The sequence below is a fragment of the Staurois parvus genome, unplaced genomic scaffold, assembly GCF_062004578.1.
Source record: "Staurois parvus isolate SC_StPar_1 unplaced genomic scaffold, SC_StPar_1.0 ptg000764l, whole genome shotgun sequence".
Classification (NCBI taxonomy): Eukaryota; Metazoa; Chordata; class Amphibia; order Anura; family Ranidae; genus Staurois; species Staurois parvus.
The window spans coordinates 298,090-323,271 of record NW_028318560.1 but is presented as its reverse complement, the minus strand read 5'-3'; the positions used below and the strand labels follow the sequence as shown (position 1 = coordinate 323,271).

The following is a 25,182-nucleotide window of genomic DNA, read 5'->3' as shown; positions in this document are numbered from 1 at the left end:
TGTTGAAAGAGTCATCTATTTTTGCTAGCTGCTGGAGAGTCTATTGATGCTGGCTGCTGGGTGATAGCTGCTGGGGTTCTATTGTTGCCTGGGTGATATTTTGTTTTTGGGGTCCATTGTTGCTGGAGGAATCTGTTGTTGAAAGAATCGTCTACTGTTGCTGGCTGATGGAGAGTCTATTGATGCTGGGTGATAGCTGCTGGGGTTCCATTGTTGCCTGGATGGTATATTGTTTTGGGGGTCCATTGTTGCTGGTGGGGGATCTATTGTTGTTGGGGATCAATTGTTGCTGGAAGGAATCTACTGTTGAAAGAGTCGTTTATTGTTGCAAAAATACTAAGACCCCAAACCATTGGGGTTTAACATTAACTTGAGCAGGCTCAGATCTTTGGGGGTTGCTGTGGTGGGCTGTGCCCCCCCCAGTTTTAGTTGTGCCCCCCCCCTTCCCCAGGTTTCTGAGAGTGCATCCACTGAACCAGCATGATAGGGACACCTGATGTAAGGGGGGACATTCATAGGGACCCTGATGTAAGGGAGGACTCTGATTGGGACTATTGATGTAAGGAGGTACTCTGTTGAGAACCCTTATGTGGGGTGGGACAATGATGGGGACCCTAATGGGAATCTGGGTGTGAGCTGGTACTGTTATGGGGACCTTAGTGTGGGGTGGGACTCTGATGGGAATCTTGAATTGGGGTGGGACTCTGATGGGGACCTTGATGTGGAGTGGGACTCTGATGGGGACCTTGATGTGGAGTGGGACTCTGATGGGGACCTTGATGTGGAGTGGGACTCTGATGAGTACCTTGATGGGGGGTGGGACTCTGATGGGAACCTTGATGGGTGGTTGGACTCTGATGGGGACCTTGATGTAGGGTGGAATTCTGATGTGGACCTTGATGTAGGGTGGAATTCTCATGCGGACTTTGATGTGGGGGAGGACTCTGATAGAGTCACCTGATGTAAGGTGGAACTCTGATGGGGACATTGATCAGAACACCTGATGTAAGGTGGAACTCTGATGGGGACATTGATCAGGATAAACGATGTAAGGTGGAATTCTGATGGGGACATTGATCAGAACACCTGATGTAAGGTGGAACTCTGATGGGGACATTGATCAGAACACTTGATGTAAGGTGGAACTCTGATGGGGACATTGATCAGAACACTTGATGTAAGGTGGAATTCTGATGGGGACATTGATCGGAACACGCGATGTACGGTGGAACTTTGATGGGGACATTGATCGGGACACCCAATGTAAGGTGGAACTCTGATGGGGACTTTGATTGGGATACCCGGTGTAAGGTGGAACTCTGATGGGGACATTGATCAGGACACCTGATGTAAGGTGGAATTCTGATGGGGACATTGATCAGAACACCTGATGTAAGGTGGAACTTTGATGGGGACATTGATCTGGACACCCGATGTAAGGTGGAACTCTGATGGAGACCTTGATCAGAAAACCCGATGTAAGGTGGAACTTTGATGGGGACATTGATCAGAACACCTGATGTAAGGTGGAATTCTGATGGGGACATTGATCGGAACACCTGATGTAAGGTGGAATTCTGATGGGGACATTGATCGGAACACACGATGTACGGTGGAACTTTGATGGGGACAATATCGGGACACCTGATGTAAGGTGGAACTCTGATGGGTATTTTGATCTGGGAAGGACTCTGATAGGGACACTTAATGTAAAGGGGGACTCTGGCAGGGACATCCGGTACAGCCTAAAACATACTATTGTTCCCTGGGCACTTCTACACCCCCCTGGGCACTACCTATCTGACAATACTTCCAGGTGGTGACAGAAGGTACACTGGGTGAACAGGGAATGTGGATTCTCTATAACACTATGTGACTCTCACATAGTGTTGATCCTATGCCCCCAGACTTTTCTCTGCACCCCCAGATCAGATGGACTAGATCCAACCCTGAACATGAGTTTGCAATGAATTCTTACTTGGCCCCTGAAAGGCACGTTCCTGACATCACACCACGCAGTGAGTTGCAATCTGCAGTAATGTTAGGCAGAAGCCTTGTAATGTATGTAGACAACCTGTATATACGTCGGCTTTAAGGAATCCAGAGCTGCATTAGAGGGCTCCTAAATTCTGGCATATTACCCCCCACTGAATAAAAGAATGATGTTTTCATGAAGGATCGTTCATCTGTATTTTCCACATGTTTTCCCCTACAGTACCAATCTTCCTAAAGAGATCATGGAGTTCCCAGATTTTGCCTTTGACCCATCCCTGCCCTCCTTCATCCACCACTCCGAAGTCTTGAAATACCTGGAGGGTTATACAGAAAGGTTCTCCATCCGACCCCACATCAAGGTGAGAAGGAGAAACATTTCGGTGAAGATACTGGGCAGGCATTCAACACATATACTTCAACACATTCATCCCTTTATATCATAGAGCAATGTTCAGGTATATCGTCATTATTTATGTATTTAGAGTAAGTATGAAGCAATGGTCAGATTTCATGCCTTTAGTGTGGGAGATTTACTAAAACTGGATCACTCATAGTCTGGTGCAGCTGTGCATGGTAACCAATCAGCTTCTAACCTCAGCTTGTTCAAATAAAGTGTTACTAAACCCACAACAGGAAAATCGGTCTGTATATGGAGTAAAGCATGCTTGTTATACTCACTGTGGAACCTAAGGGGTTAATCTTCTGCATTGTGTAAAACATCTGTTTAATCTTGCCTTCTCTGATCTTCCCCTTCTTTTAATGTCCCCAATCCATCTGCTAATAGAACAGAGCATTGGGGGCAAGCTGCACATGCTCAGTTTGGTGTGCATTACTAGAGTGTTTTTTTTCTTGGGAGAGTGGTCAGCACAGGCTCAATCAGAGCTGTCCAGACAGGGGGTCAGGGGTCCTGCAGTCTCATAGAACTGTCAGAGGAGAATGAAAAATCCTCCTACAAGCTTTAACTAGTGCTCTGCTGGACACTGATAGAAGTCACAAGACTGCTGTAACTGCTGATAAGAAAAGGTATTTAGCAGTTTATATTTACTAAAATAATTGCATTTCCATGTTGTGTGTACTGTGGGAGAGCAGATACAGTGAATGCAGGCTCCAGGAAGAGCGGATATAGTGAATGCAGGGTCCGGGGAGAGCAAATATAGTGAATGCAGGGTCCCTGGAGACCGGATATGGTGAATGCAAGGTCCGGGGAGACCAGATATAGTGAATGCAGGGTCCGGGGAGACCGGATATAGTGAATGCGGGGTCTGGGGAGACCGGATATAGTGAATGCAGGGTCCGGGGAGACCAGATATAGTGAATGCAGGGTCCGGGGGAGACCAGATGTAGTGAATGCAGGGTCCGGGGAGAGGGGATATAGTGAATGCAGGGTCCGGGGGAGACCAGATATAGTGAATGCAGGGTCCAGGGAGACCGGATATAGTGAATGCAGGGTCCGGGGGAGACCAGATATAGTGAATGCAGGGTCCGGGGGAGACCAGATGTAGTGAATGCAGGGTCCGGGGAGACCAGATATAGGGAATTCAGGGTCCGGGGAGAGCGGATATAGTGAATGCAGGGTCCGGGGAGACCAGATATAGTGAATGCAGGGTCCGGGAATACCCGATATAGTGAGTGCAGGGTCCGGGGAGAGCGGATATAGTGAATGCAGGGTCCAGGGAGACCAGATATAGTAAATGCAGGGTCCGGGGAGAGCGGATATAGTGAATGCAGGGTCCAGGGAGAGCAGATATGCAGGGTCCTTGGGAGACTGGATATAGTGAATGCAGGGTACAGAAAGACTGGATATAGTGAATGCAGGGTCCAGGTAGACCAAATATAGTGAATGCAGGGTCCGGGGAGACCAGATATAGTGAATGCAGGGTCCGGGGAGATTGGATTTAGTGAATGCAGGGTCCGGGGTTTAGTAACACTTTAAGCTTTGACAATAAACCCAAGAAGCTGATTGGTCCTCTTTGGAGGAGGCAACTGCAGAGATCTCATTCCAGTGAGTAATAATCACCTCTGGTGGAGGGAGAGATTTTTCAGAGAGAAGATGGCTTACCTAAAGTCCTGTATGATGCTTTCACATGTGACTACTGCACACTGTCCACTAATGTGATTGACAATGTACTGTCAAGTGACCCTGGATAGTATGTCAATGTGATGTGACTGCCATTTTCCAAGTACCAACAGTAAAGTGCGTCAACCCTGCTTGGGCATATAAAGGTCAGCAGCCAGAAATGTCGTGTGGGGGCCTTTGGTGTGGAGTGGGACTTAATAAGGTGGAAGGTACATTCTTAGCAGGAGGGTCATTGTTCTAGCAAGGAGAGGAGCAGGGCAAGGACTTGTACTCTTAGTACCAACATCCAGCCAATCTCAAGCCCCTACTTACAATGCATCCTGCCCTAGAGTGGTTGTTATGGTGCTGGCGGACAGCCTGCCCACACCAAGGAAACTCCTGAAACCCAGGGCAAGCCTGATCCTGTGCTCATGGGTCCCAAATGACACCCCTGCTGAAAACCACTGTCTAAAGCTGGCTTTACGCTAGAAGAATTTTGTTCAATGTTCGAATCGTTAGTGGGGTCAAACCGACATTACTTTTCAACCGCAGTGACAAGAAAGGTTGAAGGAGCAGGATAAAGATTGTTTTGCTTGAATGAACAGTGAATGTGGTTTTCGTTCGGTAAAGTCGTATGCTTAAAGCAAATGAAAATTTGAGATACTTTCGAACTACATTCGTCGAGCTGTTGAATGTACTGAGAATTTTTGTCCGCATTTTCATTTGAAAAATCTTCTAGTAGCCAGCTTTAGATAATTGTCTAAGAGGAGTTCATATTAAAAGATTTCTCCTGACTTCCTGTTCCAGCGATATCCATTGGATTTTGTATTTTCCATCACCTGGTGACAGGAGTGGAAACATTTTCCATACATGGGGCACAAACAGCAATAGAAACCTTACAGCCTTTGAATCCTTCCATACTATCCAAAACCAAAAAAAAGGATATAGATATACTTTATTTGGTACATTGTTATGCCTAGGAAATGCAAAAGGCTCCCCCAAGAATAAAATAATAAAGACATGTTAGGGGGGTTATGGATCCTTTTCATCTGTGGACTACAGGAACCTCAAGAAGCTACCAAAGGTTGAATTGTATGTAGCGCTACCCCTGCCGAATCCGCTTGATAGTGCTTGTCCCCAGTGGTTGCCCTGACCTTGCAAGCCTCCCGACACCTCTGACACTCTGGGTTCAGACACATTTCAACTGTATAGAATATTATTGACACAATTCGTTCCTAACACCTCTATATTAGACTTTTTCAAAAGAGTAGGTTACGGGACTAATGGGTTTGGGATATACAGTGCAACCCCAGTTAACGTATAAAAGCAGCGCACTGGTAAAATAGAAATAATCAATTAGCAACGTTTACCAGATTATACAATCATGAGTAGTAAGCTTCAGCTATTTAATTGCAACACCAGCAGTAAGAGAAGGTAGAAAAGGCTTGTTGACTTATCAGCTCCCTCTGTGCCACCTGCGCTGCAATGGAGCATGCAGAGAATTATGTGAATGTATACTCCGAAATAAATAGATATAAGTACCCTAAGTTGAATAACAATGGCCTTAGAAGAGAAAAAGTCCCTTTAACTAGAGATTGCGACTTGAGTTCTGCGATATTTAAAGTTCTTGCTATGAGGGTAGCATCTGTCTTCTGCTAGCAATGGTGGGGCCCATAAACATTATTGAATATTGGTAATTCAATGAAGTTAAACAGATAAGCCATGGTACTACTCAAAGCAAAGTTCTCCTGGTAACTTAGGTGTAAAATGTGTCTGCATGCAATATCTCTAGAGTGTTGACTGAAATAGGTTGGGCATCTGTCCGCTCACCAATCCTATGAATAGCACAGCCCCCTAGGAATGAGAGTTTTTGCCCAGACTCTTAGCTGCTTGCAGGGATGTGCAGACATACCACCTGATGGCCTGTCAGCGCAGCGTGCAGAGATGTCTGTGTGGAGTGACCCTTCCGATGCAGAGAAGCTCATGCAATCCCGATGTGGCAATCAGCTTCACCGCTGTGCTGAACTGATTTGCAAAGTCCCGCAGCAGTAAACAGCAATCTGTCGCTGGAGAAGAACGGCAGTCCCCTTGTGTTCAGCTCGGAATCCCACACCAAGAGAGTAAGCCAGTCCCATGCTGTAGAATATATTTGATTCCCAGCATCCTTCTCCTTCACCAGCTCTCTGGCAGTTGTAGTTGTCAGCACTCAGGAATATAGTATGTACTGGCTATAGGACTACAGATCCCAAGATCCTCTACTGTTAGAAGAACTAACTCTGCTAACAGGAAGTGATGTAGCAGTCCCAGTACTGGGCACTAGGGGGAAAGGACTAACCATAGTCTCATCTGTAAATGTCCCGGAATGGCATAATTATGAAGCCAATACCTGTCTACATGTACAATGCTACATGTCAAACCCAACTGAAGTTTATTTTGAAGTACACTCCAAACAAAAGACCCATCTAGGGTGACACCATTCCTCCTGTACAAATGGAGTGATTGAGTGTAGCCACTATAGGACCGGAAGTGTGTAACTGCCAGGATCAGCAGGTAAAAAATAAATAAAAAACTAATGCAGTCGTCATATCTTAGGAGTGGTAAGCTGACATTTTTAGTTTTTGGTCTGAGTACTCCTCAAGCCTCTGTCCTTTTGTGCTTTGCAGTTTAATACCCGGGTGGTGTCGATCACTCCTTTACTGGAGCAAGGGAAGAACTCCGAGGTCTCCTGGGATGTGATCTCCCAAACTCAGGACAACAGTGATTCTGTGACAGAACGGTTTGATGCCATCATGGTCTGTGTGGGGTAAGAAACAGAGGTCCTCTAGATGCCGAACCTAGGTCTGGATTTCCCATCCCTCTTCTCACTTCATTTGGGTTCAAAAAGCCTAATAGTCTTTTCATGTTTGTCACTAACGAGTCACCCAACCTCTATATCTGTTGGTGCCCTCATTTGTGTACAGTAAGTAGACGTTCAAATTCTTAAAGAGGAATTTTACTCCCTCCACCCACTTTTTTTTTTTCTATAGTCCCCCTTACCTGTTATCCTTTGCTAAGGAGCAACAGCCTGTTTTCCACGTGCATATTTTCTTCTGGGACCTCTGTAGGAGTCTGGCTGTCTTTTCTGGGTTCAGGAAGCTGGCCCCTGTTGATGCGCACCAGCTCCCCCTGACCACTGTGTTTCTCTGCTTCTGCGGCCTCCTGGAATACATGACGTTGATATCTCAGGAGGCTTCCAAGAAGGGAAGACCTCATTCTTGCCTAGGCGCCTGGGGGGGGGGCAAGGCAGACAAAAGAAGGTTCCTAGTGCTTCTGGACAGTGTTCGCACATCCAAAAGTAGTCTCCACCACTGTTGAGTAATGACCAGGGGCGGACTGACAACTTATGGTGCCCCCGGGCAATAGGGGATCATGGGGCCCCTGTGTCCTCGCCCACACTCAAACCACATCCAAAAAAGCCTATGAAAGGTACCAGGGGCATCTCATGGGGCCCCTTACTGACCCAAGTTTCCGAATGGTCAGTCCGCCCCTGGTAACGACACATCAGTCCCCTCGCACTAGTGTCATCACTGCAAACCAGACATTCAGGGCCCCGGTGCAAGAAACCATGAAGGGCCCCCTTCCCTCTGAGACCGGGTCCCTTTACTCCCATCACAGGGCACTTTATTACGGTCCCGGAGGGGACCCTTTCACACGTTCTGCAGCAGTCACCCTTCCTGCCTTCTTGGGTGCCCCCACAGTGGTGGAACCTTTGCAACCCTGGTAGTTCCCCCACTCCTCTTCTGTATCTGGAGAGGACCTCATCACTGGAAAGCCAATAGTAAGTGGTGACATGGACTCCCAAAGAAGGATCCCATCCCTGTAAAAAGTATGGAGAAGACTTGGGATTGGAAAGTCACGTGACTGTGGCTTTAGGTAAGCAAAAAGGGCATTTTTTTAATAATGCCATGGAACAGTTCGAGGGTGCTGGGGGAATAAGGGGGTCTGGACATCAGCTTTGACCATTGCCTACATATCAAAAATTAAAAAAATGCATTACTCAATAAACCTGACACCTCCATTTCTTTTATTCTGTAGACATTACTCCCATCCATATGTACCAGACATTGAAGGGTTGGAGGAGTTTCAAGGTGAGAAAATCCCATTCTTTTTGATAGTTTATGAAATATAGTTGGTGAAATAAATCAGTTTACAGGTGAAAACTGATTTCCATGTTCGGTGGGTGGAGTAGTTAAAGGATAAGTTCACCTTTTAACAAAAAATAATAAATGCACATTTATTTGCAGGTGAAAAAATGTGCATTTTATTATTTTTTGTTTCTGGAGCCTCTAAAGCACAGGTGTCAAACTGGCGACCCTCCAGCTGTTACCAAACTACAAGTCCCATGAGGCATTGCAAGATTGACTGTTACAAGCATAACTCCCAAAGGCAGAGGGATGATGGGACTTGTAGTTTCGCAACAGCTGGAGGGGCGTCAGTTTGACACCCCTGTTCTAAAGCATTGCACCAGCGATCAGCAGATCGCCAGTGTCATCAGGTCTCCCTCTGACCTGTCACTGTATCTACTGGGACGGCTCCAACTGGCCACATCAAGGGAGAGGAACTGACATTGTTCCTCCCTCTCTCTGAGATCAGAAACTGGAAGCAACAAAGATTTCGTCACTTCCGGTTTCGGTTCTTTGTTTGGAAGACATTACTGGCTTGTACAAGTATCTGATCAAACCGATCTCTGCTTGATCAGATGTTTTGGAGGCCAGAGGAGACATCTGGGCTCTAATGGACCCCTGATCTCTCCAAAAAGAGGACCTGTCATGCTTATTGCTATCATAAGGGATGTTGTTCATCCCTTGTGATAGCAATACATTTGATACAAATAAATAAAGGGTCTATGACAAAAAAAAGTTTTAAATAACATAAATAATAATAACAATAAAGAAATTAAAGCGCCCTGTCCCCCCGGTTCTCATGCGCCAATGCAAAAGCATACGTAACTTCTGGACACGTGTAAATGGTGATCACGCCACACATGTGAGGTATTACCGTGAACATCAGAGCAAGAGCAATAATTCTAGCACCAGACCTCCTGTGTAACACTAACCTGGAAACCTGGAAAGGTTTTTAAAGCGTTGCCTATGGAGATTTTTAGGTACCGTAGTTTGGAGCTGTTCCACGGGCATACGCACATTTAAAGCATGACATATTAGGTATCTATTTACTCGGCATAACATCATCTTTTATACTTTATCAAGAAATTGGGTATTGTACTGTACTTGTAAGCAATAAAATTTATTCAAGGGTCTTTTTTCCCAGACAAATTGCCTTTGGAATACACCCACCACTTTATGGTCTAGGGCAGGGGTGGGCAAACTTTTTGACTTGAGGGCCGCAATGGGTTCATATATTGGACCCGGGGGCCGGACCAAGAGTAGATGAATGATGTGTATGTGTCATCCATAGTAAGTATAGTAATATTCCCCCATAGTAAGCATAGTAATTAATCCCCCATATAGTAATTCATCCCCCATAGTAATTCATCCCCCATATAGTAATTCATCCCCCATAGTAATTCATCCCCCATATAGTAATTCATCCCCGATAGTAATTCATCCCCCATAGTAATTCATCCCCCATATAGTAATTCATCCCCCATATAGTAATTCATCCTCCATAGTAATTCATCCCCCATATAGTAATTCATCCCCCCATAGTAATTCATCCCCCCTATAGTAATTCATTCCCCATATTATTTCATCCCCCATAGTACTATTCCCCCCCAAGTAGTAAGCCAAGTCCCCCCTGTGTCAATTCACTTACCTTTGCTCCGCGCGTTCCTCTCGCCGTGTTCCCGCGCCGTTCTGGTCTTCAGGGCGGACTGTGAGAGGAGCCTAGCTCCCCTCACGTTCGTCACGCTGCCCCGCCTACACACATCCTGACAGCCAATGTATCCCACGCCGTTCCGGTCTTCAGGGCGGACTGTGAGAGGAGCCTAGCTCCCCTCACATTCGTCACGCTGCCCTGCCTACACACATCCTGACAGCCAATGTATCACGCTCCGCGGGCCGGATTAAAAGGTCCGCCGGGCCGTAGTTTGCCCATTGCTGGTCTAGGGCCTCTGCTTAAATATATAAATATATGTATGCAGAGATATATATATATATATATATATATATATATATATATATGATATGTATATATAAAATGTTTGGGGCTCTCAGTAATTTTCTAGCATAAAAATGTAGATATTTACATGCAGTATCTCCCAGAAGTGAGTCCACCTGTCAGGAACGGACTTGTCAGTGGTGGTGGGACTCACCTGCCTTGTGGGCTGCGGTACCAGGGCTGACCAGCGGGTGCTCTCAGCAACCAGAAGCTCACTTCTGCAATCAGCCATCACCTGAAGCTGATTGCAGGAGGTGTATTTAAGGAATGGCCAGACCTGCAGTTAGTGCCATGGTGTAATGTTTCCCATGAGCCCCCTGTACCTGCATCCTGGCTGCTTCTTGCCTGATCCTGCTTTAATCCTGACTCTGCATGAACTCTGCCTGTCCTGACCTCGGCTATTCCTGACTACTTTTCCGCCTGCTCCTTGTACCTTGCCTGCCCGTTTGCTACCGACCTGGCCTGCCCGACTACGTTTAGTATTGTTCTTATTGTTATCTGTTGGAGGTTTGGTTGCACTGTTTATGTTTAGTCTTGCACTGCGTTTATGTATTGTTTAGTCTTTAATAAATTGTATTTTTTATACTATACCTGAAGCCTGTGTTTCCCAGTGTCAGTCCACACATTTCTGGTCATACCCGGATCCCTAACAGAACACCAAGGCCATTCCTGACCAGAAGTGGCTACACAGGGAAGCCATCTTGGCTTGTTGTTGATGGAGGATGCATCCTAAGGAGGTTGAGTACTTGTCTCTGCTAGTCTTGGAAGACAGAGTATACGGCTATCAGATTCTGAAGAAGTATGCCAGGGATCAGCTGCTAGAGTGCATGCGGGTTGCTCATTCACTAGTGGATCGGGGGAACAGAGTTTTCTGAGGTGTAGCCATTGATCCAGGTTTGTGCTGAGTTGGCTTTGTCCTGTACCCCTGGAAGCAGGGATGACCACATTTTTTCCCCCATTTAGTGCAGATCAAGTGGAATCACTGGTATGGTTGTTGGAGGATGATCCAGATTGCTTCCATGAGCATTATGCAGCTTGTCCATCACATGTGCTTAGGGATTGTATAAACGCAGTGCAGTCTTTGGTCAGACAGGCTATGTGTAAGTTGAGATTCGTTCAACCTGTATTACAGACATGGTCAGATTTGTTACACCCAGCCTCAGTCAGCTTGCAAAAACCCAGTCCTGCTTCTAACCTATTTCTTCAAAGCTCTATTCCTGCATTCCCGACAGCACCTCCAGTTCCAGCCCAGTATACCCTGCTATCTACCACATGTCAGTACCCTGTTCCCACTCACTGCACCTATCCTGCCTTTAATCCTGTAAAGAAGCCCTCTGTAGCAACTGCTCCCTCCTTTGTTCCATCCCCCAGCTCTTCTCTGTCTTCAGCTGCTCTATCTGTTTACAGTCCTGCGTCTACTTACAGTGCTCCAGTAACTAAAACCAGGAAGAAGCGAAAATTCTTTCCAACCAGTACAATCCTGCCAGTATCCAAACCGGTCAGCCTGCCGTCCGAGAATCCGCCTTCCGTTTTTCAGCCTGATGCCCTGATGCCTGATGACCCAGTGTACGCTACCCAGCCTGATGACCCGATCCGGCCTGATGACCCGATCCCGCCTGATGACCCGGTGCCCGCTGTTCTGCCAGATGACTCGGTGCCCGCTGTTCTGCCAGATGACTCGGTGCCCGCTGTCCTGCCAGATGACTCGGTGCCTGCTGTCGTGCCAGATGACTCGTTGCCCCCTGTTGTGCCAGATGACTCGTTGTGCCAGATGACTCGGTGCCCGCTGTTCTGCCAGTTGACCCGGTGCCCGCTGTTCTGCTAGTTGACTCGGTGCCCGCTATTGTGCCAGTTGACTCGGTGCCCGCTGTCGTGCCAGATGATTCGGTGCCCGCTGTTCTGCCAGATGACTCGGTGCCCGCTGTTCTGCCAGATGACTCGGTGCCCGCTGTCGTGCCAGATGACTCGGTGCCTGCTGTCGTGCCAGATGACACGGTGCCTGCTGTCGTGCCAGATGACTCGTTGCCCCCTGTTGTGCCAGATGACTCGTTGTGCCAGAAGACTCGGTGCCCGCTGTTCTGCCAGTTGACCCGGTGCCCGCTGTTCTGCTAGTTGACTCGGTGCCCGCTGTCGTGCCAGTTGACTCGGTGCCCGCTGTCGTGCCAGATGACTCGGTGCCCGCTGTCGTGCCAGATGACTCGGTGCCTGCTGTCGTGCCAGATGACTCGGTGCCCACTGTCGAGCTTGGTGACCCAATGCCCGTGGTTCTGCCAGATGACTCGGTGCCCGCTGTCATGCCAGATGACTCGGTGCCCGCTGTCTTGCCAGATGACTCGGTGCCCGCTGTCGTGCCAGATGACTCGTTGCCCCCTGTTGTGCCAGATGACTCGGTGCCTGCTGTTGAGCTTGGTGACTCGGGACCCGCTGTCGTGCCAGTTGACTCGGTGCCCGCTGTCGTGCCAGATGACTCGGTGCCTGCTGTCGTGCCAGATGACTCGGTGCCCACTGTCGAGCTTGGTGACCCAGTGCCCGTGGTTCTGCCAGTTGACTCGGTGCCCGCTGTCGTGCCAGATGACTCGGTGCCCGCTGTCGTGCCAGATGACTTGGTGCCCGCTGTCGTGCCAGATGACTCGGTGCCCGCTGTCGTGCCAGATGACTTGTTGCCCCCTGTTGTGCCAGATGACTCGTTGCCCGCTGTTGTGCCAGATGACTCGGTGCCCGCTGTTGAGCTTGGTGACCCGGTGCCCGCTGTCGTGCCAGATGACACGGTGCCTGCTGTCGTTCCAGTTGACTCGGTGCCCGCTGTCGTGCCAGTTGAATCGATGCCCGCAGTCGTGCCAGATGACTCGGTGCCCGCTGTCGTGCCAGATGACTCGTTGCCCCCTGTTGTGCCAGATGACTCAGTGCCCGCTGTTGAGCTTGGTGACTCGGTGCCCGCTGTCGTGCCAGTTGACTCGGTGCCCGCTGTCGTGCCAGTTGACTCGGTGCCCGCTGTCGTGCCAGATGACTCGGTGCCCGCTGTCGAGCTTGGTGACCCAGTGCCCGTGGTTCTGCCAGATGACTCGGTGCCCGCTGTCGTGCCAGATGACTCGGTGCCCGCTGTTGTGCCAGATGACTCGGGGCCCGCTGTCGTGCCAGATGACTCGGTGCCCGCTGTTGTGCCAGATGACTCGGTGCCCGCTGTCGTGCCAGATGACTCGGTGCCCGCTGTCGTGCCAGATGACTCGGGGCCCGCTGTCGTGCCAGATGACTTGTTGCCCCCTGTTGTGCCAGATGACTCGTTGCCCGCTGTTGTGCCAGATGACTCGGTGCCCGCTGTTGAGCTTGGTGACCCGGTGCTCGCTGTCGTGCCAGTTGACTCGGTGCCCGCTGTCGTGCCAGTTGACTTGGTGCCCGCTGTCGTGCCAGATGACTCGGTGCCTGCTGTCGTACCAGATGACTTGTTGCCCCCTGTTGTGCCAGATGACTCGTTGCCCCCTGTTGTGCCAGATGACTTTTTGCCCGCTGTTGTGCCAGATGACCCAATGCCCGTGGTTCTGCCAGATGACTCGGTGCCCGCTGTCGTGCCAGATGACTCGGTGCCCGCTGTCGTGCCAGATGACTCGGTGCCCGCTGTCGTGCCAGGTGACTCGTTGCCCCCTGTTGTGCCAGATGACTCGGTGCCTGCTGTCGTGCCAGTTGACTCGGTGCCCGCTGTCGTGCCAGTTGACTCGGTGCCCGCTGTCGTGCCAGATGACTCGGTGCCCGCTGTCGTGCCAGATGACTCGGTGCCCGCTGTTCTGCTAGTTGACTCGGTGCCCGCTGTCGTGCCAGTTGACTCGGTGCCCGCTGTCGTGCCAGTTGACTCGGTGCCCGCTGTTGTGCCAGATGACTCGGTGCCTGCTGTCGTGCCAGATGACTCGGTGCCCGCTGTCGAGCTTGGTGACCCAATGCCCGTGGTTCTGCCAGATGACTCAGTGCCCGCTGTTGTGCCAGATGACTCGGTGCCCGCCTTCCTGCCAGATGACTCGGTGCCCGCTGTCCTGCCAGATGACTCGGAGCCCGCTGTCGTGCCAGATGACTCGTTGCCCCCTGTCGTGCCAGATGACTCGGTGCACGCTGTTGTGCCAGATGACTCGGTGCCCGCTGTTGAGCTTGGTGACTCGGTGCCCGCTGTCATGCCAGTTGACTCGGTGCCCGCTGTCGTGCCAGTTGACTTGGTGCCCGCTGTCGTGCCAGATGACTCGGTGCCTGCTGTCGTACCAGATGACTCGGTGCCCGCTGTCGAGCTTGGTGACCCAGTGCCCGTGGTTCTGCCAGATGACTCGGTGCCCGCTGTCGTGCCAGATGACTCGGTGCCCGCTGTCGTGCCAGATGACTTGTTGCCCCCTGTCGTGCCAGATGACTTGTTGCCCCCTGTTGTGCCAGATGACTCGTTGCCCGCTGTTGTGCCAGATGACTCGGTGCCCGCTGTTGAGCTTGGTGACCCGGTACCCGCTGTCGTGCTAGTTCACTCGGTGCCCGCTGTCGTGCCAGATGACTCAGTGCCCGCTGTCGTGCCAGATGACTCGGTGCCTGCTGTCGTGCCAGATGACTCGGTGCCCGCTGTCGTGCCAGATGACTCGGTGCCCGCTGTCGTGCCAGATGACTCATTGCCCCCTGTTGTGCCAGATGACTCGGTGCCCGCTGTTGAGCTTGGTGACTCGGTACCCGCTGTCGTGCCAGTTGACTCGGTGCCCGCTGTCGTGCCAGATGACTCGGTGCCTGCTGTCGTGCCAGATGACTCGGTGCCCACTGTCGAGCTTGGTGACCCAATGCCCGTGGTTCTGCCAGATGACTCGGTGCCCGCTGTCGTGCCAGATGACTCGGTGCCCGCTGTCGTGCCAGATGACTCGTTGCCCCCTGTCGTGCCAGATGACTCGGTGCCTGCTGTTGAGCCAGATGACTCGGTGCCTGCTGTTGAGCTTGGTGACTCGGTACCCGCTGTCGTGCCAGTTGACTCGGTGCCCGCTGTCGTGCCAGATGACTTGGTGCCTGCTGTCGTGCCAGATGACTCTGTGCCCACTGTCGAGCTTGGTGACCCAGTGCCCGTGGTTCTGCCAGTTGACTCGGTGCCCGCTGTCGTGCCAGATGACTCGGTGCCCGCTGTCGTGCCAGATGACTCGGTGCCCGCTGTCGTGCCAGATGACTCGGTGCCCGCTGTCGTGCCAGATGACTTGTTGCCCCCTGTTGTGCCAGATGACTCGGTGCCCGCTGTTGTGCCAGATGACTCGGTGCCCGCTGTTGAGCTTGGTGACCCGGTGCCCGCTGTCGTGCCAGATGACACGGTGCCTGCTGTCGTTCCAGTTGACTCGGTGCCCGCTATCGTGCCAGTTGAATCGATGCCCGCAGTCGTGCCAGATGACTCGGTGCCCGCTGTCGTGCCAGATGACTCGTTGCCCCCTGTTGTGCCAGATGACTCAGTGCCCGCTGTTGAGCTTGGTGACTCGGTGCCCGCTGTCGTGCCAGTTGACTCGGTGCCCGCTGTCGTGCCAGATGACTCGGTGCCCGCTGTTGTGCCAGATGACTCGGTGCCCGCTGTCGAGCTTGGTGACCCAGTGCCCGTCGTTCTGCCAGTTGACTCGGTGCCCGCTGTCGTGCCAGATGACTCGGTGCCCGCTGTCGTGCCAGATGACTTGTTGCCCCCTGTTGTGCCAGATGACTCGTTGCCCGCTGTTGTGCCAGATGACTCGGTGCCCGCTGTTGAGCTTGGTGACCCGATGCCCGCTGTCGTGCCAGATGACTCGGTGCCTGCTGTCATTCCAGTTGACTCGGTGCCCGCTGTCGTGCCAGTTGACTCGATGCCCGCAGTCGTGCCAGATGACTCTGTGCCCGCTGTCGTGCCAGATGACTCGGTGCCCGCTGTTGAGCTTGGTGACCCAGTGCCCGTGGTTCTGCCAGATGACTCGGTGCCCGCTGTCGTGCCAGATGACTCGGTGCCCGCAGTCGTGCCAGATGACTCGGTGCCCGCTGTTGAGCTTGGTGACCCAGTGCCCGCTGTCGTGCCAGATGACTCGGTGCTTAATGTCGAGCTTGGTGACCCAGTGCCCGTGGTTCTGCCAGATGACTCGGTGCCCACTGTCGTGCCAGATGACTCAGTGCCCGCTGTCGAGCTTGGTGACCCAGTGCCCGCTGTTGTGCCAGATGACTCGGTGCTTACTGTCGAGCTTGGTGACCCAGTGCTCGTCGTTCTGCCAGACGACTCGGTGCCCGCTGTCGTGCCAGATGACTCGGTACCCGCTGTCGTGCCAGATGACTCGTTGCCCGCTGTCGTGCCAGATGACTCGGTGCCCGCTGTCGTGCCAGATGACTCGGTGCCCGCTGTCTTGCCAGATGACTCGGTGCCCGCTGTCGAGCTTGGCGACCCGGTGCACGCTGTCTTGCCTGATGGCCCGGTGCCCGCTGCCTCGCCTGATGGCCCGGTGCCTGCTGCCCAGCCTGACGTGCCTCTGCCTGCTGCCCAGCCTGACGTGCCTCTGCCTGCTGCCCAGCCTGACGTGCCTCTGCCTGCTGCCCAGCCTGACGTACCAGCTCCTGATGCCCAGCCTGCTTCTGGAAATTCTGTGTCCAGCAATCTGCCTTCCTGCAGTCTCCTGCAAAAAGATAGGCCTATCAGCAGGAGACCCAGCCACTTACTTGATTCCGGTAGTGGGATGTCCAGCCAGTTGCCGGACCCAGGCGGTGGAACATTTGGGCCATTATGAACTGTTTGGAGCATCCTGAGGCCGCTCCTTGAGGGGGGGGGGTACTGTCAGGAATGGACTTGCCAGTGGTGGTGGGACTCACCTGCCTTGTGGGCTACAGTACCAGGGCTGGCCAGCGGGTGCTCTCAGCAACCAGAAGCTCACTTCTGTAATCAGCCATCACTGGAAGCTGATTGCAGGAGGTGTATTTAAGGAATGGCCAGACCTGCAGTTAGTGCCATGGTGTAATGTTTCCCATGAGCCCCCTGTACCTGCATCCTGGCTGCTTCCTGCCTAATCCTGCTTTAATCGTGACTCTGCATGAACTCTGCCTGTCCTGACCTCGGCTATTCCTGACTACTCTTCCGCCTGCTCCTTGTACCTTGCCTGCCCGTTTGCTACCGACCTGGCCTGCCCGACTACGTTTAGTATTGTTCTTATTGTTATCTGTTGGAGGTTTGGTTGCACTGTGTTTATGTTTAGTCTTGCACTGCGTTTATGTATTGTTTAGTCTTTATTAAATTGTATTTTTTATACTATACCTGAAGCCTGCGTTTCCCTGTGTCAGTCCACACATTTCTGGTCATACCCGGATCCCTAACACCACCCCTCACATTTTTGTAAATATTTGATTCTATCTTTTCATGTGACAACACTGAAGAAATGACACTTTGCTACAATGTGACATAGTGAGTGTACAGCTTGTATAACATGTAAATGTGCCGCCCCCCTCAACATATCTCAACACACAGCCATTAATGTTTAAACCACTGGCAACAAAAGTGAGTCCACCCCTAAGTGACATGTTCCAAATTGGGCCCAAAGTGTCAATATTTTGTGTGGCCACCATTATTTTCCAGCACTTCCTTAACCCTCTTGGGCATGGAGGTCACCAGAGCTTCACAGGTTGCCACTGGAGTCCTCTTCCACTCCTCCATGATGACATCACGGAGCTGGAGGATGTTAGAGACCTTGTGCTCCACCACCTTCCGTTTGAGGATGCCCCACAGATGCTCAATAGGGTTTAGGTCTGGAGACATGCTTGGCCAGTCCATCAACTTTACCGTCAGCTTCTTTAGCAAGGCAGTGGTCGTCTTGGAGGTGTGTTTGGGGTCGTTATCATGTTGGAATACTGCTTAGCGGGCCAGTCTCTGAAGGGAGGGGTCATGCTCTGCTTCAGTATGTCACAGTACATGTTGGCATTCATGGTTCGCTCAATGAACTGTATCTCCCCAGTGCCGGCAGCCCTCATGCAGCCCAAGACCATGACACTCCCATCGCCATGCTTGACTGTAGGCAAGACACACTTGTCTTTGCACTCCGCACCTGGTTGCCACCACACACGCTTGACACCATCTGAACCAAATCAGTTGATCTTGGTGTCATCAGACTACAGGACATGGTTCCAGTAATCCATGCCCTTAGTCTGCTTGTCTTCAGCAAACTGTTTGTGGGCTTTCTTGTGCATCATCTTTAGAAGAGGCTTCCTTCTGAGACAACAGCCATGCAGACCAATTTGATGCAGTGTGCGGCGTATGGTCTGAGCACTGACAGGCTGGCCCTCCAACCTTTCAACTTCTGCATCAATGTTGTCAGCACTCATACGTCTATTTCCCAAAGACAACCTGTGGATATGACGCTGAGCGCGTGCACTCAACTTCTTTGGTCTGCCATGGCGAGGCCTGTTCTGAGTGGAACCTGTCCTGTTAAACCGCTGTATGGTCTTGGCCACCATGCTGCAGCTCAGTTTCAGGGTCTTGCCAATCTTCTTATAGCCTAGGCCAGTGGTCGGCAAGCCGCGGCTCGCGAGCCACATGCGGCTCTTTACACGCTTTAATGCGGCTCTTGTGTGCCGGGAGCCCGCTCCCCTCCCTCCTCTCGGGCGGCAGGGACTCTGCAGCGTGATCCAAAAAAAACCAGCCAGGGCAGCGCGCTCAAATGCAATGATTGGCCAGTCTCGCTGCCACTCACATCCTGATAGCCAGTGATTGGCTGTCAGGATGTGTGTAGGCGGGGCAGCGTGACGAACGTGAGAGGAGCTAGGCTCCTCTCACAGTCCGCCCTGAAGACCAGAACGGCGCGGGAACACGGCGAGAGGAACGCGCGGAGCAAAGGTAAGTGAATTGACACAGGGGGGACTTGGCTTACTACTTGCTACTTACTTACTACTACTATATGAGGGATGAATTAATAGGGGGGATGAATTACTGTATGGGGGATGAATTACTATGGGGGATGAATTACTATAGGGGGGATGAATTACTATAGGGGGGATGAATTACTATGGGGGATGAATTACTATATGGGGGATGAATTACTATGGGGGATGAATTACTATATGGGGGATGAATTACTATATGGGGGGATGAATTACTATATGGGGGATTAATTACTATATGGGGGATGAATTACTATGGGGGATGAATTACTATATGGGGGATGAATTACTATATGGGGGATGAATTACTATGGGGGATGAATTACTATATGGGGGATGAATTGCTATGGGGGATGAATTACTATATGGGGGATTAATTACTATATGGGGGATGAATTACTATATGGGGGATGAATTACTATGGGGGATGAATTACTATATGGGGGATGAATTACTATGGGGGATGAATTACTATATGGGGGATGAATTACTATATGGGGGATGAATTACTATATGGGGGATGAATTACTATGGGGGATGAATTACTATAAAAACTTATTGAAACTAAAAACAGTGTACCATCCTATGTATTTTCAGTTTTAAAAATGTGGGTCTCAAAATAAATTTCAATCGTGGTTTTGGCGAGATTTGGCTCAGTTGAAAAAAAAGGTTGCCCACCACTGGCCTAGGCCATCTTTATGTGGAGCAACAATTCTTTTTTTCAGATCCTCAGAGTTCTTTGCCATGAGGTGCCATGCTGAATGTCCAGTGACCAGTATGAGAGAATGAGAGCGATAACACCAAATTTAACACACCTGCTCCCCATTCACACCTGAGACCTTGTAACTCTAATGTGTCACATGACATCGGGGAGGGTAAATGGCTAGTTGGGCCCAATTTGTACCTTGTCACTTAGGGGTGGACTCACTTTTGTTGCCAACGGTTTAGACATTAATGGCTGTGTGTTGAGTTATTTGAGGATACAGCAAATTTACATGTTATACAAGCTGTACACTGACTATGTCACATTGTAGCAAAGTGTCATTTGTTCAGTGTTGTCACATGAAAAGATAGAATTAAATATTTACAAAAATCTGAGGGGTGGACTCACGTCTGGGAGATACTATATATATATATATATATATATATATATATATATATATATATATATATATATACATACATTGTATACAGTCCAGGGGAGGAGTGGACTCACTTCTGGGAGATACTGTATATGTGAGATGTGTCAGAATTGTCCTGGGAGTCAAATGGCTAAACATACACCAAAAATGCAGAATGTAGGACTTTTATAAATGCACCACACCCACAGCGCATTGGTGTGAAGAGTTCCATAGAATATTTCATGTATTTTTATACCATTTTTTAAACACCAAAAGCTCATCAAAACTAATTAGTGAGAGGGCTCTTATTCTCATCACTTTTTGTCCTAAATTAAGGAAATTCTCTTTACTATCAATAATCTAATTGACATATTTGTGGGACTTTTTAGGCACCATTATTTGAATACTAAGGTATCTGATATACATTATTTATGAATAAAATTGTATCATCACAAAAAGTCCATAAAATTGCATTTAATATTAAGGCTATCATATATTGCTTAACCTCCCTAGCGGTCTGATTATGTCAGTATTTCTGTGCTCAAAGTGGTACATTTTTTGCATGGAAACATGTCTTTTTTTTTTTTCTATTGTAGGCCTGTAATTCTTAGTAATAACTCACTGAAAACTGTCCGAACAAGAGTCTAGTAAACATCCCGGGGATGATAAAACTTGAAACATGAAATCATAAATTATAATATAATAAGTAATCGTAAAAAATAATAATATAATAATAAATTTAATTCAATAATATAATCAAACCAAAAACACTGAAATCTGAAATAGAGCGCCAAGTTCGCACATCGCTGAGCTCAGTCGCAGAATCGTTTTCAGTGTTTGATGACGAATTTCCCCCACGAATCATTATCACTCAATTCTGCAAGTGGTTCTGATTTACTATCGCTGTTCTCTAGCCGGTCTAAAACCACTTTTGACCTAAAGGGACGCTTTTTGGACGCCATGGACGTTTCTCAGTTTCCAGGCAGAAAGAACAGTAAAAATGCAGGCAGGGCGCCGGACAAAGCACTCGGGACAAAATGTATGTGAAATGGTTTGATACAGGAATGTTATACTATGTGATTTTAGTGTATTGAGTGAATGTCACTTTTAAAATTTTTGAATCTCCTGCCGGTTCCGTTCCCTGTATGTCCCGTACGTCCCGACGCTCGCAGGGGACAGAACCCGGAAGACGGATGCCGATATCGGCTGGAGGAGATATCCGGGGATGTTGCAGGGGGGACATCGTGGGAGCGCAGGACAAGGAAAGTGCAAGAGGGAATCCCTGAGCAAAGCTGCAGTGTATTCCCGAGTGTAGCTCAGGGTTACCGCTTTTGGTACTGAAAGTTAACCCCAAGCTATACTCGGGAATACCTCCAGGGGGGTTAAAGTGGTTGTAAACCTCATACATGAAAAATGAAGAAAGTGTGTCCCTCTATAGTGTGTACTTATCTCAATTAAGAGCAATAAGTGTAATTTCTGTCTGCTGCTTCATTCCTCTATCAGTGTGAATCACTTCTGACAAGTTTTCCTGACACCAAGAGAAAAATGGTGACAGGGGAGGGAGCTCCAGCAGATTGACAGCCTCAGCTCTGTTCCTGTGTGCTGTGTGAAGGGGAGGGGAGTGTGTCTCTTTCCTCCTATCAGCTCTCAAAGCTCTCCTCCCTGAGCTCTGCAGAGAGTAACTTCAGCTCTCCTCCCCCTTTTTTCTGAACTCTCATACAAGCTTTTTAATTCAGCACTCTGAACAGATGTAGAGAAGAGAAGACTGCAGATAGACAGGTACAACGTATGTAGATGGATTTGTTTTATCTCTGTGTATCACCAGTCACTTCAATGTGTATATGTAATGGGTTTACAACCACTTTAATCCTCATACAAAGAAATACAATTTCACGCTCTACATTCCACCAATCGTCATAAGTGCTAACAGATCTTGAAAAACGTATTCTTGTGTGGAAATCCACAGCATGTTGATGAGGGGGAAAGGAGGAACCAGGAAAGGTAAAACATGAGCAGGTTGAACTTTTGTTTTAATTACATTTTGGCTGAAGCAGAGTTTTAATTGTGTGCTAAGTGGGAGGTTCTGCGTGCTTTACTCATACTACAGTGACCAATGGCATGACTAGGAAATGACATTCCAATGTTTCTGTGGTTACCAGATTTGCACAGTAGGATCATTTGAATTTTTGGGCTAGTTTTTTAAAAATCCAAGCATTTCAACTGATAAAAATTAAAAGATCATTATAATAATATTAAATGGCAGACTTCATTGTGTAATTTCCACACCTTTTTCCAGGTCAAGTGTTGCACAGCCATTATTACCGCTACCCAGAGGTCTTCTCTTCCCGTTCAGTTGTCATCCTGGGTGCAGGACCATCTGGAATTGATATTGCCCTGGAGATGTCTTCATATGCTAAGCATGTCAGTCTTAGCCACCGAGGTCCTCCTCTTCAATGGACCCCACCAGAAAGCATCTCCTTGGTGCCTCCAGTGGTTCGAGCTACCTCCACGACTTTTATTTGTGAAGATGGGACAGAAATTATGGCAGACACTATGATTTTCTGTACCGGTTATAAATATAACTACCCGTTCTTGTTGACTGGAAGTGAAGTAATAGTCAACCAGAAGACAGATCTGAGAGATAGGTTGACAAGAAAAAATATGGATAAGCTTGACGAACTAGCCTCTGAGAAACTAAATGTGAAATCGGTCCTTCCCAGAATGGATTTGTTGGAGGATGAAGACGTTGTTGGAACACAAGTGGAACAGGGTCATCTTCCTCCACTCTACAAGCACCTTGTTCATGCTCGCTACCCTACTCTGAGCTTCATCGGAGCTGTCAAAATTGTGATCCCTTTCCCATTGTTTCATTGCCAGGCACAGTTTTTTCTGTCTGTCCTGGAGGGTAAATGCCAGCTGCCTCCTCCAGAGGAAATGCTTTTAGAATCCCGTGAAGAAGTCTTAAAAACCCAGAGTTCTGGGATACCCTTAAAATATCTTCACCGCCTTGGAATGAACCAATGGGAGTACAACCAATGGCTCGCAGATACAGCAGGATTTGAGCCCTTGGCTCCAGTATTCATAAAACTATTTGAAGCCATTCGGGACACCCGGAACATCGACCCTGCATTATACCGAAGGCTTAACTTCCAGATCTTGAACAGGGAGGAGTATGAGACTAAGGGAGAGGTTCCACTTCCTTTTGTTGAATACTTTGTGCAGTCACATGCTTACGAGTCGGCATGTAGTACTAAGTGCATACTAGATCACATCAGTTCCTTCAGCACCGAAAGTGATAACATTCAATGAGATAAGCAGTATTACTGTAAATCAAAGAGCACACATTGAGGCATTCTGATATAGACTAGAAAAGTTTCATCACCATCAGTGATGGGCAGCAGCTTCAAACTTAAGGGGACTAACTCTCAGTTCCTTAGCTGTTTTTGCTCCAAGGGCATTGCTACTGCAACTTGGTCCGTACTTGGACTGTGGAGGATATGGTGTGGGTCTTTGGGCCTACCCTGAAGCCTAGGGGGGTATGTATGGCTGTCAGGTTCTTTCCTCCCCTGCCTTGGGGTGTCTGTCTTTGGGAGAGCCTCCCACCTAGTAGTCATTTGTTGGCTTCAACTGATCATGAGGAGAGGGGTCCGCTGAGGTTTTTGACTAGGTGGACCTGAGTGTCTCTTACCCCCTCCAGGAGTCTTGCACGCTGGGGGAGTCGGGGTCCAAAAACACACCCTAAGTGAACTTTTTTTGTATGTGTTCACATGCATTTTTTGTTTACTTTTTGTGCACTGCACCATGGGCTAAAGAAAAAAAAATGATTGGACCATGGCAAGCCCGTCACACATGTGTAAATGGTGATCACGCCACACATGTGAGGTATCACCGTGAACATCAGAGCAAGAGCAATAATTCTAGCACCAGACCTCCTGTGTAACTCTAACCTGGAAACCTGTAAAGGTTTTTAAAGCGTTGCCTATGGAGATTTTTAGGTACCGTAGTTTGGAGCTGTTCCACAGGCATACGCACATTTAAAGCATGACATATTAGGTATCTATTTACTCGGCATAACATCATCTTTTATATTTTATCAAGAAATTCGGTGTTGTACTGTACTTGTAAGCAATAAAATTTATTCAAGGGTATTTTTTCCCAGACAAATTGCCTTTGGAATACACCCACCAATTTATGGTCTAGGGCCTCTGCTTAAATATATATATATATATATATATATATATATATATATGTATATATATATAATGTTTGGGGCTCTAAGTAATTTTCTAGTGTAAAAATGTAGATATTTATATACAGTATCTCCCAGAAGTGAGTCCACCCCTCACATTTTTGTAAATATTTGATTCTATCTTTTCATGTGACAACACTGAAGAAATGACACTTTGCTACAATGTGACGTAGTCAGTGTACAGCTTGTATAACATGTACATTTGCTGTTCCCTCAAAATATCTCAACACACAGCCAATAATGTCTAAACCGCTGGCAACAAAAGTGAGTCCACCCCTAAGTGACAAGGTCCAAATTGGGCCCAAAGTGTCAATATTTTGTGTGACCGCCATTATTTTCCAGCACTGCCTCAACCCTCTTGGGCATGGAGTTCACCAGAGCTTCACAGGTTGCCACTGGAGTCCTCTTCCACTCCTCCATGACAACATCACGGAGCTGGTGGATATTAGAGACCTTGTGCTCCTCCACCTTCCGTTTGAGGATGCCCCACAGATGCTCAATAGGGTTTAGGTCTGGAGACATGCTTGGCCAGTCCATCAACTTTACCGTCAGCCTCTTTAGCAAGGCAATGGTCGTCTTGGAGGTGTGTTTGGGGTCGTTATGTTGGAATACTGTTCAGCGGGCCCAGTCTCTGAAGGGAGGGGATCATACTCTGCTTCAGTATGTTACAGTACATGTTGGCATTCATGGTTCCCTCAATGAACTGTAGCCCCCCAGTGCCGGCAGCACTCATGCAGCCCAAGACC

General features: G+C 48.9%; 1 protein-coding gene across 1 annotated transcript in view; it reads left to right on the top strand.

Moving 5' to 3' along the window:
• LOC149444914 (uncharacterized) overlaps positions 1–24,335 on the top strand; it is a 52,226-nt gene extending 27,891 nt beyond the window's left edge. The window contains exons 3-6 of the mRNA XM_089654404.1: positions 2,216–2,354; positions 6,715–6,854; positions 8,126–8,178; positions 22,484–24,335. Coding sequence (XP_089510530.1) covers positions 2,216–2,354; positions 6,715–6,854; positions 8,126–8,178; positions 22,484–23,496 — 1,345 coding nt within the window. The 3' untranslated portion in view covers positions 23,497–24,335. The remainder of the gene's footprint in view (positions 1–2,215; positions 2,355–6,714; positions 6,855–8,125; positions 8,179–22,483) is intronic.
• The last annotated feature ends 847 nt before the right edge of the window (positions 24,336–25,182 follow it).